General features: G+C 42.6%; 3 protein-coding genes across 3 annotated transcripts in view; 2 read left to right on the top strand and 1 right to left on the bottom strand.

Annotated features, from left to right (window-relative positions):
* The window catches only part of LOC134224827 (kinesin-like protein KIF12), a 48,215-nt gene extending 35,361 nt beyond the window's left edge, over positions 1 to 12,854 (top strand). The window contains exons 3-12 of the mRNA XM_062704427.1: positions 5,217 to 5,397; positions 5,463 to 5,684; positions 5,754 to 5,894; positions 10,777 to 10,918; positions 11,015 to 11,251; positions 11,310 to 11,428; positions 11,483 to 11,946; positions 12,006 to 12,248; positions 12,311 to 12,463; positions 12,590 to 12,854. Of these exons, the coding sequence (XP_062560411.1) occupies positions 5,217 to 5,397; positions 5,463 to 5,684; positions 5,754 to 5,894; positions 10,777 to 10,918; positions 11,015 to 11,251; positions 11,310 to 11,428; positions 11,483 to 11,946; positions 12,006 to 12,248; positions 12,311 to 12,463; positions 12,590 to 12,854 (2,167 nt within the window). The remainder of the gene's footprint in view (positions 1 to 5,216; positions 5,398 to 5,462; positions 5,685 to 5,753; positions 5,895 to 10,776; positions 10,919 to 11,014; positions 11,252 to 11,309; positions 11,429 to 11,482; positions 11,947 to 12,005; positions 12,249 to 12,310; positions 12,464 to 12,589) is intronic.
* The window catches only part of LOC134224829 (ubiquitin-like modifier-activating enzyme 1), a 127,544-nt gene that overhangs the window by 61,586 nt on the left and 52,220 nt on the right, over positions 1 to 13,738 (top strand). The gene's annotated exons all lie outside the window — the stretch shown is intronic.
* Positions 1 to 13,738, bottom strand: part of LOC134224828 (zinc finger protein 699-like) — a 29,428-nt gene that overhangs the window by 7,675 nt on the left and 8,015 nt on the right. The gene's annotated exons all lie outside the window — the stretch shown is intronic.

Below are 13,738 nucleotides of genomic sequence, written 5' to 3'. Positions count from 1 at the left end.
TTGCGTTGATTGGCTGCCACCCAATCACGCGTTGGCGCATCTTACCCAGCACTATGAAGCCGGTTCCCAGCTCGTTGGTGGTGCCACAGCTTTGGTAGAAGGTAGCCGCTCGATGCCCGCTTTTCCACACTTTCTGTCCTGTCCAGCAAATCTCCTGCAGCGCCACGACGTCGAAGTTGCGGGGATGTAATTCATCGTAGATCATCCTGTCGCAACCTGCGAAACCTAGCGACTTGCAATTCCATGTTCCAAGCTTCCAATCGTGATCCTGTATTCGTCGCCTAGGTCTTTGCCGATTATATCGAGTCGCATTATCTCTTATATTGTTCGTAATGATTGGTTTTCTAGGCGGCTTATTGGGCCTGCGCAAACCTCCTGTCTCGTCGGAGGGCCGTCGTGTCAGGGCTGTTTAGCGTCCCACCTAACACCAGGACTTGGGCTTGTGCGCTTTGAGCGGCACACGGTCGCTTTGGTGGGGCCTACTTGCGGATACATGCAGCTTTTTATAGAGGTTTAACAGGGCCCACTGTCAAACCCCACCACATCCTAGGCAAGCCCCACAACTCGCAGATGGCCTGGGGAGGGATCGTCAAGCCCTTGGACATAGTCCCTGCTGCCCGCAAATTTTCGGCATCTATCTTCGCCCGAATTCCGATTACAAGCTTTATGCTACCCACTGTACGGCAGTGCAAAGCGTAATTGATAAATCATCCGATAATGACGTTTTCCTGCTGCTTGGGAATTATAATCTCCCCCATCAACGTCATTGACGACACATCGATCACATCAACGGCTATCTGGCAACTAACGCATCTAGCGAGCAAGAAATTTCCCTTAGCGAAGCCATCTCGACATGTGGGAAATAGCGGGAACAGAGTTTCCTTCCATCAGGTACAAACCTCTTATAACGACCTCCTCGATGCCAGTTATCGAAGATATATGAACGAGCTCTAATCAAATCTTAAAAATAATCCGTCCTGGTTTTGGAAATTTATCAAATCGCAAAAGATCGCTAATCAAGTTCCGAACAATGTTGTTTATGGCGATACTACAGCTACCACATCTGATGAAGCGAACTTTTTCAGAGTGAGTTCGATGCGAACCCTAAACTCTACCAGGCAGTTTTTCGAATATTCTACCGCACGCTATTGACCTCGCGCCCTTTCTGTTCTCCGATCAACAAGTGATGGAAGCTCTTCGCGATTTAGATGCTTCAAAAGGTGTCGGAGTTGATGGCCTAACAACTTTCCTGCTGAAAGCCTGTGCTGAATGTGAATCACTAGCGGCTCCACTGACACAACTTAGAGATTTGTGAATTAGAATCATCGTTGCTGTTTTCCATAGTCCAGGGAACTTCCAGATTTGTGAATTGGAATCATCGTTGCTGTTTTCCATAGTCCAGGGAACGTTTTTTTCACTTAACGAACTGTTAAGTGAAAAAAAACGTTCCCTGGACTATGGAAAACAGCAACGATGATTCCAATTCACAAATCTGGAAGTTTGCCCAAAGTTAATAATTACCGTGGAGTTTCCATTCCTCGTTGTGTTGGAAAACTTCTTGAATCATTAGTTCATAAAGTTCTGTTATCTGCTGTTAAACCATTCATTTCGATTCATCAGCACGGTTTTTTCCTCAACGTTCTAGTGCAACCAATCTGGTACGCTATTCTAATGCGCTCTTCCGTGAAGTCGAGAAGCGCAATCGGGTGGACTTCGTATACGTAGATTTTTCGAAAGCTTTTGACACCATACCTCACCAACATGCCGTTGCAAAGTTACGCCACTTTGATTTCCCTGAATGGATAGCAGATTGGATAGTGTCATACCTGACTGGCAGAAAGGCTTTCGTTCGTGTTGACGCCTCATGGTCTAGAACTTCCAGTTCCCCAGGGCAGCGTGCTGGGACCTTTACTGTTTATCCTATATATCAATGACTTGACCAACTGCCTTACCTCTGCGAAGCTTCTGTACGCTGACGAGCTCAAAATTTTCAGAGTTATTCACTCTTTGATGGATTGTGTTGCTCTACAAACTGATATTGATGTACTCCGCCGTTGGTGCGATGAAAACGGAATGAGCGTGAATGTGGCAAAATGTAAAGTATTCACCTTCTGCCGAATCATATCCCCAATAATCTACAGCAATACTTTTGCCGATGCTGCACTAGAGCGTATTTCGTCGATTCGTGACTTGGGCGTTAAAATGAACTATAAATTGAGGTTTCAACGAACATATTTCTGCAATAACGGCGAAGGCATTCGCAGTTTTTGGATTTCTTCGTAGCAATGCAGCTCATTTCACCGATGTTTACACATTGAAAGCTCCATACTGTGCTCTTGTGAGGAGTATTTCAGAATATGCTGCCCCTATTTCGAAGCCGTACCCTATGACCCAAGTGATTCGCATTGAACGAGTTCAAAAACAGTTCATCCGCTTCGATCTTCGGCAACTCCCGTGGAACGATCCAATGCACTTACCTCACTATTGCGCCCGATGTCAGCTAATCGACCTGGAACTACTCTCAACTAGACGACTCAACTTCAGAACATCTGTATGACATCTTCAACAGTAACATAGACTGTCACCCGACCCACCAAACAACGTACGGATACAATAATCCTTTTAGCTCTTGCCTTGCCTAGGGCAATTTGTGTGTCCGTGTCACGTGTCCAAGTATTGTTTCAAATTTAGAATAAGAAACTTAGAATAAACAATTAATAATTAATAATAATGAATGGAGAAAAAATTAACCCTTAAAGTTTTCTGGCTCGATAGTCGCTCTTAACTTCTTCAGAAGGAGCCCAGGGGATCGAGAATCCAAATATATTCGCAAGTTCCTAAGGTTGACTGCAGATCTTTTTCGAAAACTGTCAAATTGAACTAAGATTGGATCCTTTCATTTTAAAAGAACTGCCTAAAGAAGAAGGAAACCAATAGTGAACGAGGAATTGCTAAATTTTGTTGTTGGGGCGTAGAACCACTGCGTCCATTGAGTTGAACTTTTGTGGTATGAAAAACAATTGCTAAAATACTCATTAGTATATGTAGGACCTACCTACATTGTAGGTATATGTATCACAGTTTTATGCGGCCAGGCACATTAGCAGTGGATTTGCTGAAGTTATACAACCAGTCCAATATTTTGGGAGTACTCGCTGGAACCTATCGTCGATTCGTTCAATGTTTGCAATCCTGTGAACCTCCTCGGTTGGGTGGAATGGTTCAAGATTCAGTATCATTTTCAGTATTCTGTTCTGTTTGACTTGTATTTTCTTTCTGTGAGAAGCAGCACAGTCATACCAAGCAGGAAAAGCGTACAGTACCAGCTTTGATTTGTTTTATCCAGATGCGACCTTCGGTTGACGAGTGAATAAAGGGTTTTGGTTATTTTATCACATTTGCTAAGGGCGTTTTTGATATGGGTGGCGAATCTTAGCTTTTGGTCTAACGTCATGCCGAGGTACAGAACATCGGTCGACCATGGAACTTGTTGTCCACACACGTTGATTTGTCTGCGAGAAAGATTACGAGTGCTTTGCTTTGTTGTAAAAAAGATTATTTGAGATTTTCCACCATTGAACTTTATTTTCCACTTTTTCTGATAGTCCTCAATTGCATTCTGAGCCGCTTGAAGTTTGGTGGTAATTATTGCTGGGTCAGGGTCCGAAGCGATGAAACCGGTGTCATCGGCAAAGAGGAAGTATTTAACGTCATTTAGCATCACGAGATCTGCTGTGAAGATGTTGTACAGTGTGGGGCTGAGAACAGCTCCTTGTGGTACTCCAAAAGGAACAGCTTTCCGGTCCGATGAATGTCCATTAACTTTAACCAACCGCACCAATTGTAAACTAATAGGTCTGTAGTTCGAGGCATTTGTTTGGTCCGTTTTTGGTTTTGGGGATAGCTACAACTACTGCATTTTTCCAACAGGAGAGAAACTAAGGATGTTAACGATCATTCAGTAATTTGCGTTCGATCATTTAGTAGTTTGTCAATAACACATTTCAGAAGCTGAATTTCAAAATATGTTGTGTGGTGGACTTCTAGTGCGAAGGTTTTTCTACAACTTGGCCTAATGGTTCGTTATTATAATTCAACTAATAACGGAGCTAGAGCGCTAGTTGCAGTAACCTAAACTAAATGATTGGAATTTTGGTATCATTTAGTCAAAGTTACTGAAACTATAGCTATAACTTCGTTACTAGTGGAATTCAAACAACGAACCATTAGGCAGAGTTGTAGAAAAACCTTCACACTAGAAGTCCACCATACAACATATTTTGAAATTAAGCTTCCGGAATGTGTTATTGACAAACTACTAAATGATCGAACGCAAATTACTGAATGATCGTTAGCAACCTTGAGGGAAAGTATCCTAGTCGTAAACAAGTGGAAAATATTTTAGAGAGTAGCACGTGGCTCTTTCTTGGTAGTCTCCTTCAGTACACAGTTCCTAATTTCTTTCTTGGTAGTCTCCTTCAGTACACAGTTCCTAATTTGGTCGTGACCAGGCGACTTTTTCGAATTAAGCTTGGCAATGATGGCAATGATGTGGTACTTACTTAACGAGAGGGCACCGACTTATCGACACCCTCATAAGTACCACGGAGTTGGATAGTGAGGAAGGTATTCGTTGGGTCAGGATATGCCTGTAACTTGCAATGTAACCGTGGTAGATCTTACCCCGTAACACACCACGTAAATGTGTCTACCCAACGTTACGGGTAATATTGCCATTATGTGCTCGATTCTCACTAAATAATATTGGTTACCGTCAATACTTCTTCTTCTTCTTCTTTTTGGGATTACATCCCCCCACTGGGACATTGCCGCCACACAGCTAGGATTTATTAAGCAGTTCCACATTTGTTAACTGCGAGGTTTCTAAGCCAAGTTACCAAGTTTTTCCTTCCGTATATCATGAGGCTAACACGATGATACTTTTATGCCCAGGGAAGTCGAGAAAATTTGCTAGACCGAGACCGGGAATCAAACCCAGCCACTTTCAGCATGATCTTGCTTTGTAGCTGAGCATCTCACCGCGCAGCTAAGGAAGGCCCGTTAATACATTTTTCAAAATAGATATTTTACATGCTACGCTTACGCATTTTCCTCGTCGGGTGACTAATGTATATGTAAATATTTTTTTTATTGAACTTAAAGAATCTTGTTGAATGCATTTTTTTTAATATGTACTTTCTTCAACCACCTTCCAGTCGTGGCAGCATTGACAACTTGGACAACATCACGCAGTCTTCGAATGGGAGCGGTAGTTCGGCTCCGGGCACACCGGAGGACAACATTAACGTTGTGGTGCGCGTTCGACCCCTAAATGTGAAAGAAATTCGCAATGCCGACGACATGGTGGTCCAGTTCCCCGGAAACGGACAAATCCTGGTACGTAGCTATTTACTACGTTCACAATCACATTTTAAAAACGTGCCGTGTGCTTTATTCCGCAGTGTGATGGCATTCCGGCAGCCCCGGGGAGTGGGGGCCAGAAGCCCAAATTGTTTTCCTACAACGTAGTCTTCGAACCGGGCGCAACGCAGGACGACGTGCTGCAGTACTCGGGCATCAAACGGCTAATCGAAATGGCAATCGAAGGCTTCAGCTGTACGGCATTTTGCTACGGACAGACCGGTTCGGGGAAGACGCACACCCTCACGGGGCCTCCGGAGCTGGTGAGTGGCAGCTCGTTACGAATATGTATCGACAAACGTCGTAATTAAACATTATTCATTGATTTTCAGTTCTACGGAAAACCGGATCCGCAGCACGAAAGCCACGGATTGGTGTTTCGATCGTTTCTCTATCTATTCAAATTGCTCCAGGAACGAAAGGATACAAACTTTGTGTTGAAAGCTTCCTTCTTGGAAATCTACAACGAAAAGGTAAGAGGGCAAAACTAGGGAAGTAGGATTCATATGAATTGTTCAGCATGTTAGCAGAACAATCATCCTCTGGTAAACACGAATCGGAAACTTATGGAAACATTTTGCTACATGTTGACGTCACATGCAATATAGGAAATATTGCGTCGTAATAAATGGAAGATTATCTAATATAATAAAGTGCAATATTTCATGTGCCTTCGGTAATTTCAAGCTCCGCATGGCAGCGTGTTGTTCCGCCATTGGGATAGGGGCGAGGGCACTCGGTGTGAAGGTCAATCATGAACGATGGACGTATTCTAGCCATGGTTGGTTGAGCGAGGTAATGTATGTCGTGACCGATTGAATCCAACCGCGTATGCGAGGTGATGTTATTAAAAATTGATTGCAAATCGAGGCTTATCGTGGCTTCTTTTAGGAGCCGTTTACCATTAGAGCATGAATAATAGGGCAAAACATTATTCGATTCTATAAACTAAGATAAGATAGAATTCCACGATAATCCTGTTAGATTGATTGCATTTTAATCATTCATAGTTCAATATTGGGATCTGCTACTAGCAAAGAGCAGCGAATATTTATGAATAATTACTTCATCAATCAAATACCTTGATTAGTCGATCCTTTGATTAAGCACGCAGATTATTTCAGCTATCATCTATCAGCGAGATGATAACTTCTCGTGCAATGAAAAAGGCAATAAATTATCATAAAGGTCAAAAACATCTTCAAATTAGTAACATTCGCTTAGTGTATCGTCCTAAACTTACGTTTTTACTAATCAAATTCGTCAGCATTGCAACGCCAAATCGTGTGATGGGGAAAATCAGCTATTTTTATTCATGTATGTAAGCTGCGGAACTTTAGTTAGGGTCGGTTTATTTAGCTGAAAGACATTTGGCAGTAGAATCTTAAGCGAAAGCATTCTTATTTAATAATATTCCTCACAATATTTCTCGGGTACTTATTCAAAAGGACGTATGTGATTTTGTAAACAAAGATTCAAACGTCGATTTGTCCAATCTGATAGCACTCCCACGCAAACCATCACCACAGACAGATAGGGGAAGCCTTCGGCTACCTGTTGGTGGTGTTGGTCTGCGTGAGAGTGCCATCAGATTGGACAAATCGACGTTTGAATCTTGGTTTACAAAATCACATACGTCCTTTTGAATAAGTACCCGAGATTTCTTCTTTTCTATGCCATCAATTTTATCTTCCTCCCTCTTATTTATTCTATCCAATTTTTTTTCTTCCTTATTTATTCAGTTTCTTTTTAATTTTTTTCCTCATTTCGTTATTTCATTAACATTTCGTCGATCAGTTTGTTTCGTCTTTTCTGTCTAGTTTCTCATTTATCATTTTCAACTTCTCACTAAGTGAGGGGTTTACTTTACTCGATCTCACTCACTCGTGGTTCCTGAGTATTAGGTACATAGGGCCAACATAGAAGATCTTCGTCCTGAAAGGCTGCTCAAATACACACAGACATTAGAAAACAATGCACAGCCTATGCATCGCCTATTAAATAACGAAGATCCCTTTTTAATAGGAAGCCTTCCGAATACATCAGTTCAGTTTGCGGGAAACGGATTCTGTGTTGACCCCAAGCTCAAGGTATTCGGGACAACATTACGACTGATGCTCCACTAAATACGGAGTCCGAAGGTGTTACCGTATAACCAATACCTTTTTCCCACTATTGGGGACGCGATCTATCTCGTAGAATAACATATTTTAAAATATGGATACAAAGTATAAATAGGTTGTGGCGAATTAGCTGTTTCAGATTTAAGTAGTTATTTAGACATTACCCTCAAAATCCCTCCATTTCCTGGACATCATGGAAAAAGTTCGAAGTGCGTTGAAGTGACGGGCCGAGTGATAGGCTTCCCAGTAAATTGAAGTGAAGAACGATAAAAAAATAGCCGGTGTTGCGCAGAATTCGCCATTCGTATCGTCCCGCCGTTGTTCATTTCTGGAGACGAATGAAGGAAGAATCGACTAGTTCCGGACTGGCTGGATTGATCCTTCGAAGGTCAACCGTAGGAGCAGCTAGGCGGGATCTCTGAACAAGTCTAATCCGCCCTGGGAACACGTGGTAGACCAGCAGTCATCAATTTCGTGGCGAAAACACTCCATTCGAAGTGGCCGTTTAGCAACGGCTGGGGCCCAGAACAACTTACGGTACTCTCCGCTACAAAATCAAACGATCCAGTCACCCGTGAGATGAAATGTGACCATCGGACCAGCTACGCTGCCTGTTATCCTAGACGTTCCCAAGCCACTCGTCCGCCAACAAAGGACCACCAAACCAACGACGCTACCTGGCTGCCCGAAGTAATCCACCGAATCCCATCGAACCGTCTGTTTTGAACGATTGGCTCTTTCGCATGTTCCACGAATCCGGCCGCCAATTTCTCCTGCCTGGAGTACTAGAAGTTTGAGAGAATTAAGAAGAATGCGAAATGCTTGCCAAAGACAGCTACGACGTGAAAGAACGCCTGCCAACAAGCTAAGTTTTAAGCAAGCCAGTAATGCGAATCGTTTTTTGAATAGAACAAATAGCAAGTAGCCAATCATATGTATTCTGTCAATTCAAAACGGAAAAGCGCGGCGATCCAATCGAGTATATATCTGAATTTATTATCTGCTGCGTCTACCGACCGATGAGTCCTGCAAACTGTTTGCCGAGCCTTTAGCATCCATATTCGCATCGAGTAAGACTTCAAAGTTGGAAATCGATGAAGCTATCCGGGTTGTTCCTGTTCATAGTCGAGCTTGGATTATTTGCCATCAATCCAGAAATGGTTTCATTGGCAGCAAAAAAACTGAAACGTTCGTTCGTAGCTGGTCCAGATGGTTTTCCTGCAGTTGTAATATGCCGGTGCATTGACGCTTTAGCACAACCATTGTGTGATATTTTCAACTGTTCACTCCGCCAGGCAAATTTCCTCGCATTTGGAAGCAGTCGTTCGTAACACCAGTCTTTAAACGCGGTGATAGCCATAGTGTTGTTAATTTTCGTGATATCACAAGCCTCTCGGCCGCTTCAAAGTTATTGTGCGGAGCAATTCTGGATGCTTCAAAAAACTATATATCAACACGGATTTCTGCCCGGGCGATCGGTTACCACAAATTTGTTGAGTTTCACATCAAAGCGCAAATCGATACTATCTACACAGATTTGAAAGCAGCTTTTGATAAAATCGACCACGAAATTCTGCTACACAAGTTATCCCGTCTCGGAATATCTACGCAACTGGTATCTTGGTTGAAATCCTATCTTATGGATCGGCAGCTTCGGGTGAAGATCGATGGTTATGTGTCAGCGCCTTTCACAAACAGATCTGGTGTACCGCAAGGTAGCAATCTTGGACCGCTACTGTTCGTTCTTTTCTTCAATGATGCTGCTTTGGGTCTTGGTGAATGTTTCAAACTTGTGTACGCTGGTGATATGAAGCTTTACATTCTTGTACGAACGTTGGATGATTGCCAGGCTCTACAAGTATTGTTAACTCTATTTGCCGACTGACTGGTGCCGTAGGAATGAACTGACTGTCAGCGTGGAAAAATGCCAAGTGATAACATTTCACCTTACCGTATCTCCAATATTGTTCGACTATCATATCTCGGGTACTTATTCAAAAGGACGCATGTGATTTTGTAACCAAAAGATTGAAACGTCGATTTATCCAATCAAATGGCACTCCCACGCAAACCAACACCACCAACGGGTAGCCGAAAGCTTCCCCTACCTGTCTATAGTGATGGTTTGCGTGGAAGGGCTATCAAATCGGATAAATTGACGTTTGAATCTTTGTTTACAAAATCACATACGTCCTTTTGAATAAGTATCCGAGATATTGATGGCAAAATTCTTTACAGGGTCTCAAGCGTGACTGACCTTGGGATCATGCTGAACTCAAGAATGACTTTTGATTTGCACCGTTCAGCGATAATTTCGAAGGCAACAAGGCAGCTAGGCTTCATTTCTAAGGTTGCGAAGGATTTCTCTGATCCACGTTGCTGGAAATCATTGTACTGTGTCTGTTGTTTGGTCAGGTCACGTGGTGCTTAAGACTCGAGCAAGTACAAAGGAGATTCATACGTTCAGCGCTAAAATCTTTGCCGTGGAGAGATCCTGAAAACTTGCCCCCGTATCCTGATAGATGTCGATTGCTAGGTTTAGACACGCTGGACAACCGACGAAAAATACAGCAATCTTTGTTTGTTGTTAAATTATTAGCTGATGAAACTGATGCCCCCGATCTTCTATCCATGATGAACTTCCGTGTACCGAATAGATCACTGCGGAATACTACTTTACTACAACCACGCTACCATCGAACGGTGTTTGGATACAATGAACCGATTTCGGCATGTATTCGCGCATTCACGGCTGTCGAAGATTTATTCGAGTTCAACGAGCCAACTACACGTTTCGTAAATCGGGTTAAACGTTACGGGTTAAAAATACACATACAAATACAAAAAAACAGTTGTTTTCACCCATTTCTTAGAAACTATGACGTCTCATGATAAGCGTGTTGTAATCGATCTTCGCATCGTCCATTTAGATCATTGATTAAATTTGGTAAAGTATTAGCAGCAATTGATCAAATGACTTAATGATCATGGCGCTCATGTTTAATGCTCAACAGCTTCTCAAACGGGTCGTCGTATTCCACTTTCCAGCTACGTTGGACAGCCGACTAGAGAGCACTTCGGTATCAATCGTTACGAATTAGATTGTTCGACGATACTCAACTTTGAGCCAATCGGCGTCGCACGAATCAGATTTCGGCGCAAAGCTATTTCCAATTCAGCTGTGCAGCGAGCTCAAAAACGTTTCTAATATCCATTTATCTATTAATTCTAGGTTATAGATTTACTCAACCCAGGAACCGCTCGCAAACCGCTGGCCGTTCGATGGTCCAAAAAGTCGAGAGGATTTTTCGTGGAGAACCTCTTCACCGTAGACTGCGAAGAACTCGACGACCTGCTAGCGGTTCTCGAAGAAGGTAATTCAATTAAATGAACGCTCCCCCGCCCGTTGTATCGTTTAGCGAACAAAGGTCCCACGCTTACCATTTATGATCTTGTCATCAATTCAACAGGAATGCGAAACCGTTCGGTAGGTTGCCACTCGATGAACGACTACTCCTCGAGAAGCCACACGATCTTGACGGTGCACATCACCTCGGAGCAGCAAGCCGAAGGCGGCGTGTTCATATCCAAGCAGGGGAAGATCAACTTTGTCGATCTGGCTGGCAGTGAGATGACCAAAAAGACTCACAGTGAGGGCAAAACTCTCGAGGAAGCAAATAACATCAACAAAAGTTTGATGGTTTTGGGTAGGTAGCAATCGATCAAAGTCTCGTTTAAGAAATTTCCATAAAAGTTCAATTGTAGGATATTGTATTGCATCGTTGAGCGATTCGAAGAAACGGAGCGGTCATATACCCTATCGGGATAGTAAGCTAACCAAGCTGTTAGCGGATAGTTTGGCAGGAAATGGCGTAACGCTAATGGTGAATTGCTTTATATTTCAACGCTTCAGTATGTTTCATTAGAATTTATTATAGATTGCATGTATTTCGCCGGCCCGATCCAACATAACGGAAACCTTGAACACGCTTCGCTATGCTGCTAGAGCGAAGAAGATTCGCACCAAGCCGATCATCGTGATGGATCCCCGTGAAGCGCTAATTCTCAGCCTTAAACGAGAGATCGGTGCTCTACAGGTAGAGAACGAACATTTACGGACAGCATTGAATCTACAGTCTGAATCGCTGGAAATCAACAGTCAGGTAGACTACCTTGAACGACGTCAAATCATCCGAACACCTCCGAAGGTGGATGTGGAGAAACTGATCGATATGGAGGGCAATGAACTCAAGGAGCTGGTTAAGGTATACATGATGGAGAACCAAGCGCTACGACAGGAAAACTCCGAACTCTACAGTACACGAGAAATGATTATGCGCGATCAGGAAGTAGTCTGTCGAGAGAACGAAAGACTGTTGAAGAAATTAGAGGATGTGAACTCGTGAGTTTTTTTTTATTGTTGGTAGAATTGCATGTGTTTAGCTTGGTTTCAAATTCTAGGGTTTGTTGTCGTTCGCCGATTATTCCGGCAAGGCCTACATTTTCAGCAGAAATGCTGAACTTATCAGCGAGTGGAGAGGATATGTCGAACGTTTGGCAGAACGCTATGAGCGCCAGCAGCGACAGCATGGGCAGCGTGGGTCGACCTAAGCATGATTCTCTAGACGGCCGGGTTTCAGCTAATGAGAACAAAATTCCCGAGCTGTTACAAAAAGAACTTGACAAGAGAAGAATTGGCGATAGGTATTTCTATATCCATGCGAAATGTATTTCCGATCTGATAAACCTGAAACTTTCTTCAACAGCATCCAAACAATCGCCAATAATTTGAAACGTCACAATTCGTGGGAAAATAATCGACCTCTGAATGGAGTGAAGCTTGCATCGCGAAAAGGTTCAGCAGAAAGTAGACACTCAGATCAATCTCAGCAAAGGACGTCACAAACTCGAATCATTGAGTAAGTACTACTCTAAGTTTTTTTTTTCCAAACCGTAGAAACATCATCAATTTTACATCACCATTTTTTTTCTATCGTGGATTTCCTCCTTTCTGGGATTTTGAATTTTGTCTACCATTCCGACAGTTTGAAGGTTCCTTCGCATCCCTACTCGGCGGAGTCGGGTTTTGTCGGATCGTCCTGGTCTCCGCTGGCCAGGCGACCTGCTAGTAGTATCAGTAGAAATATGTACAGTCTGCAATCTCCCCTGCCGCTGCGGAAGCAAAATAATTTTCTGAGCAAGAGTCGTTCCACGGACGAGGGCCTGCTGCCAATGAAGCGGAACATCTTTGGCAGTTTGGTATCACTCAACGGGGATGACGTTACTGCTGAGGCTCAGTCGTTGATATGAGCGTTGTTGAAGTATTGTATGTAGCATTTTTGATCGTAGCAATAGCAGTAGTATTGAAATCGTGTACGTCTACGCTTTTGAATAAATCTGTAAATTATTTGAACAATCAACCCACCTAGTATGTCTGCATGGTCTCTCATTTGTTACATAATTAGAATAAACAGCTTTTGTATCATACTGTCAACTCTATACCTTTCTTTACCAACTTACTCATTTTGACATCGTGAATAATGTTTGAAATACCTTTTCAGCATGATCAGTTAAAAACGTTCGAAGGATGTACAAGATGTGAACAATCAAGAACATTCAACAGGGTTACCAACAGGAATGAATGTGTGTGATACCTCAATAGAGAAATTAGATGTACTAAAAGTGTTGCAAAGAGCTAGAGAAATTGTATTGTTATGATAAATAAGAAATGCGCACATTATTAACTTGATTGTAAAACCATTGGAATCAATAAATGGAACTGAATAAATAATTCATTATTCGTTTGAACAGAATTTTCTATTCATCATTAACTCAAACCTAAGCCAAAGAAGCCTTCCGACTCGATTCAGCGCGACTCACAGCCCTACAACATTAACTAAAAAGCTCACTAATTAATGATTTGAGTGTATTACTTCTACGTGAAGTTAAACGATTTACAATGATATGGAAATGCTAATATCATCTTCCAAACTTAGACGTACATGTTCATGATAGAATTAGAGGCGAAAGTATAGAATTGATAGTTCCGTTAGGATACGGCAGGCATGAAGAATGTTTTTATAGAAGTCGATTTGAAAGCGAGCGGAGGGCAATATTTGTGATGGCACATATCGCACGACCTTCCTTCTGCCAAACTCCCGTATGAAGGGGGAGGGAAGAATATCAGTGTGGAA

This window comes from Armigeres subalbatus, chromosome 3 (assembly GCF_024139115.2).
Source record: "Armigeres subalbatus isolate Guangzhou_Male chromosome 3, GZ_Asu_2, whole genome shotgun sequence".
NCBI classification, from domain to species: Eukaryota; Metazoa; Arthropoda; class Insecta; order Diptera; family Culicidae; genus Armigeres; species Armigeres subalbatus.
Note: the sequence above shows the minus strand (reverse complement) of the source record. Positions and strands in the feature narration are given on the sequence as shown.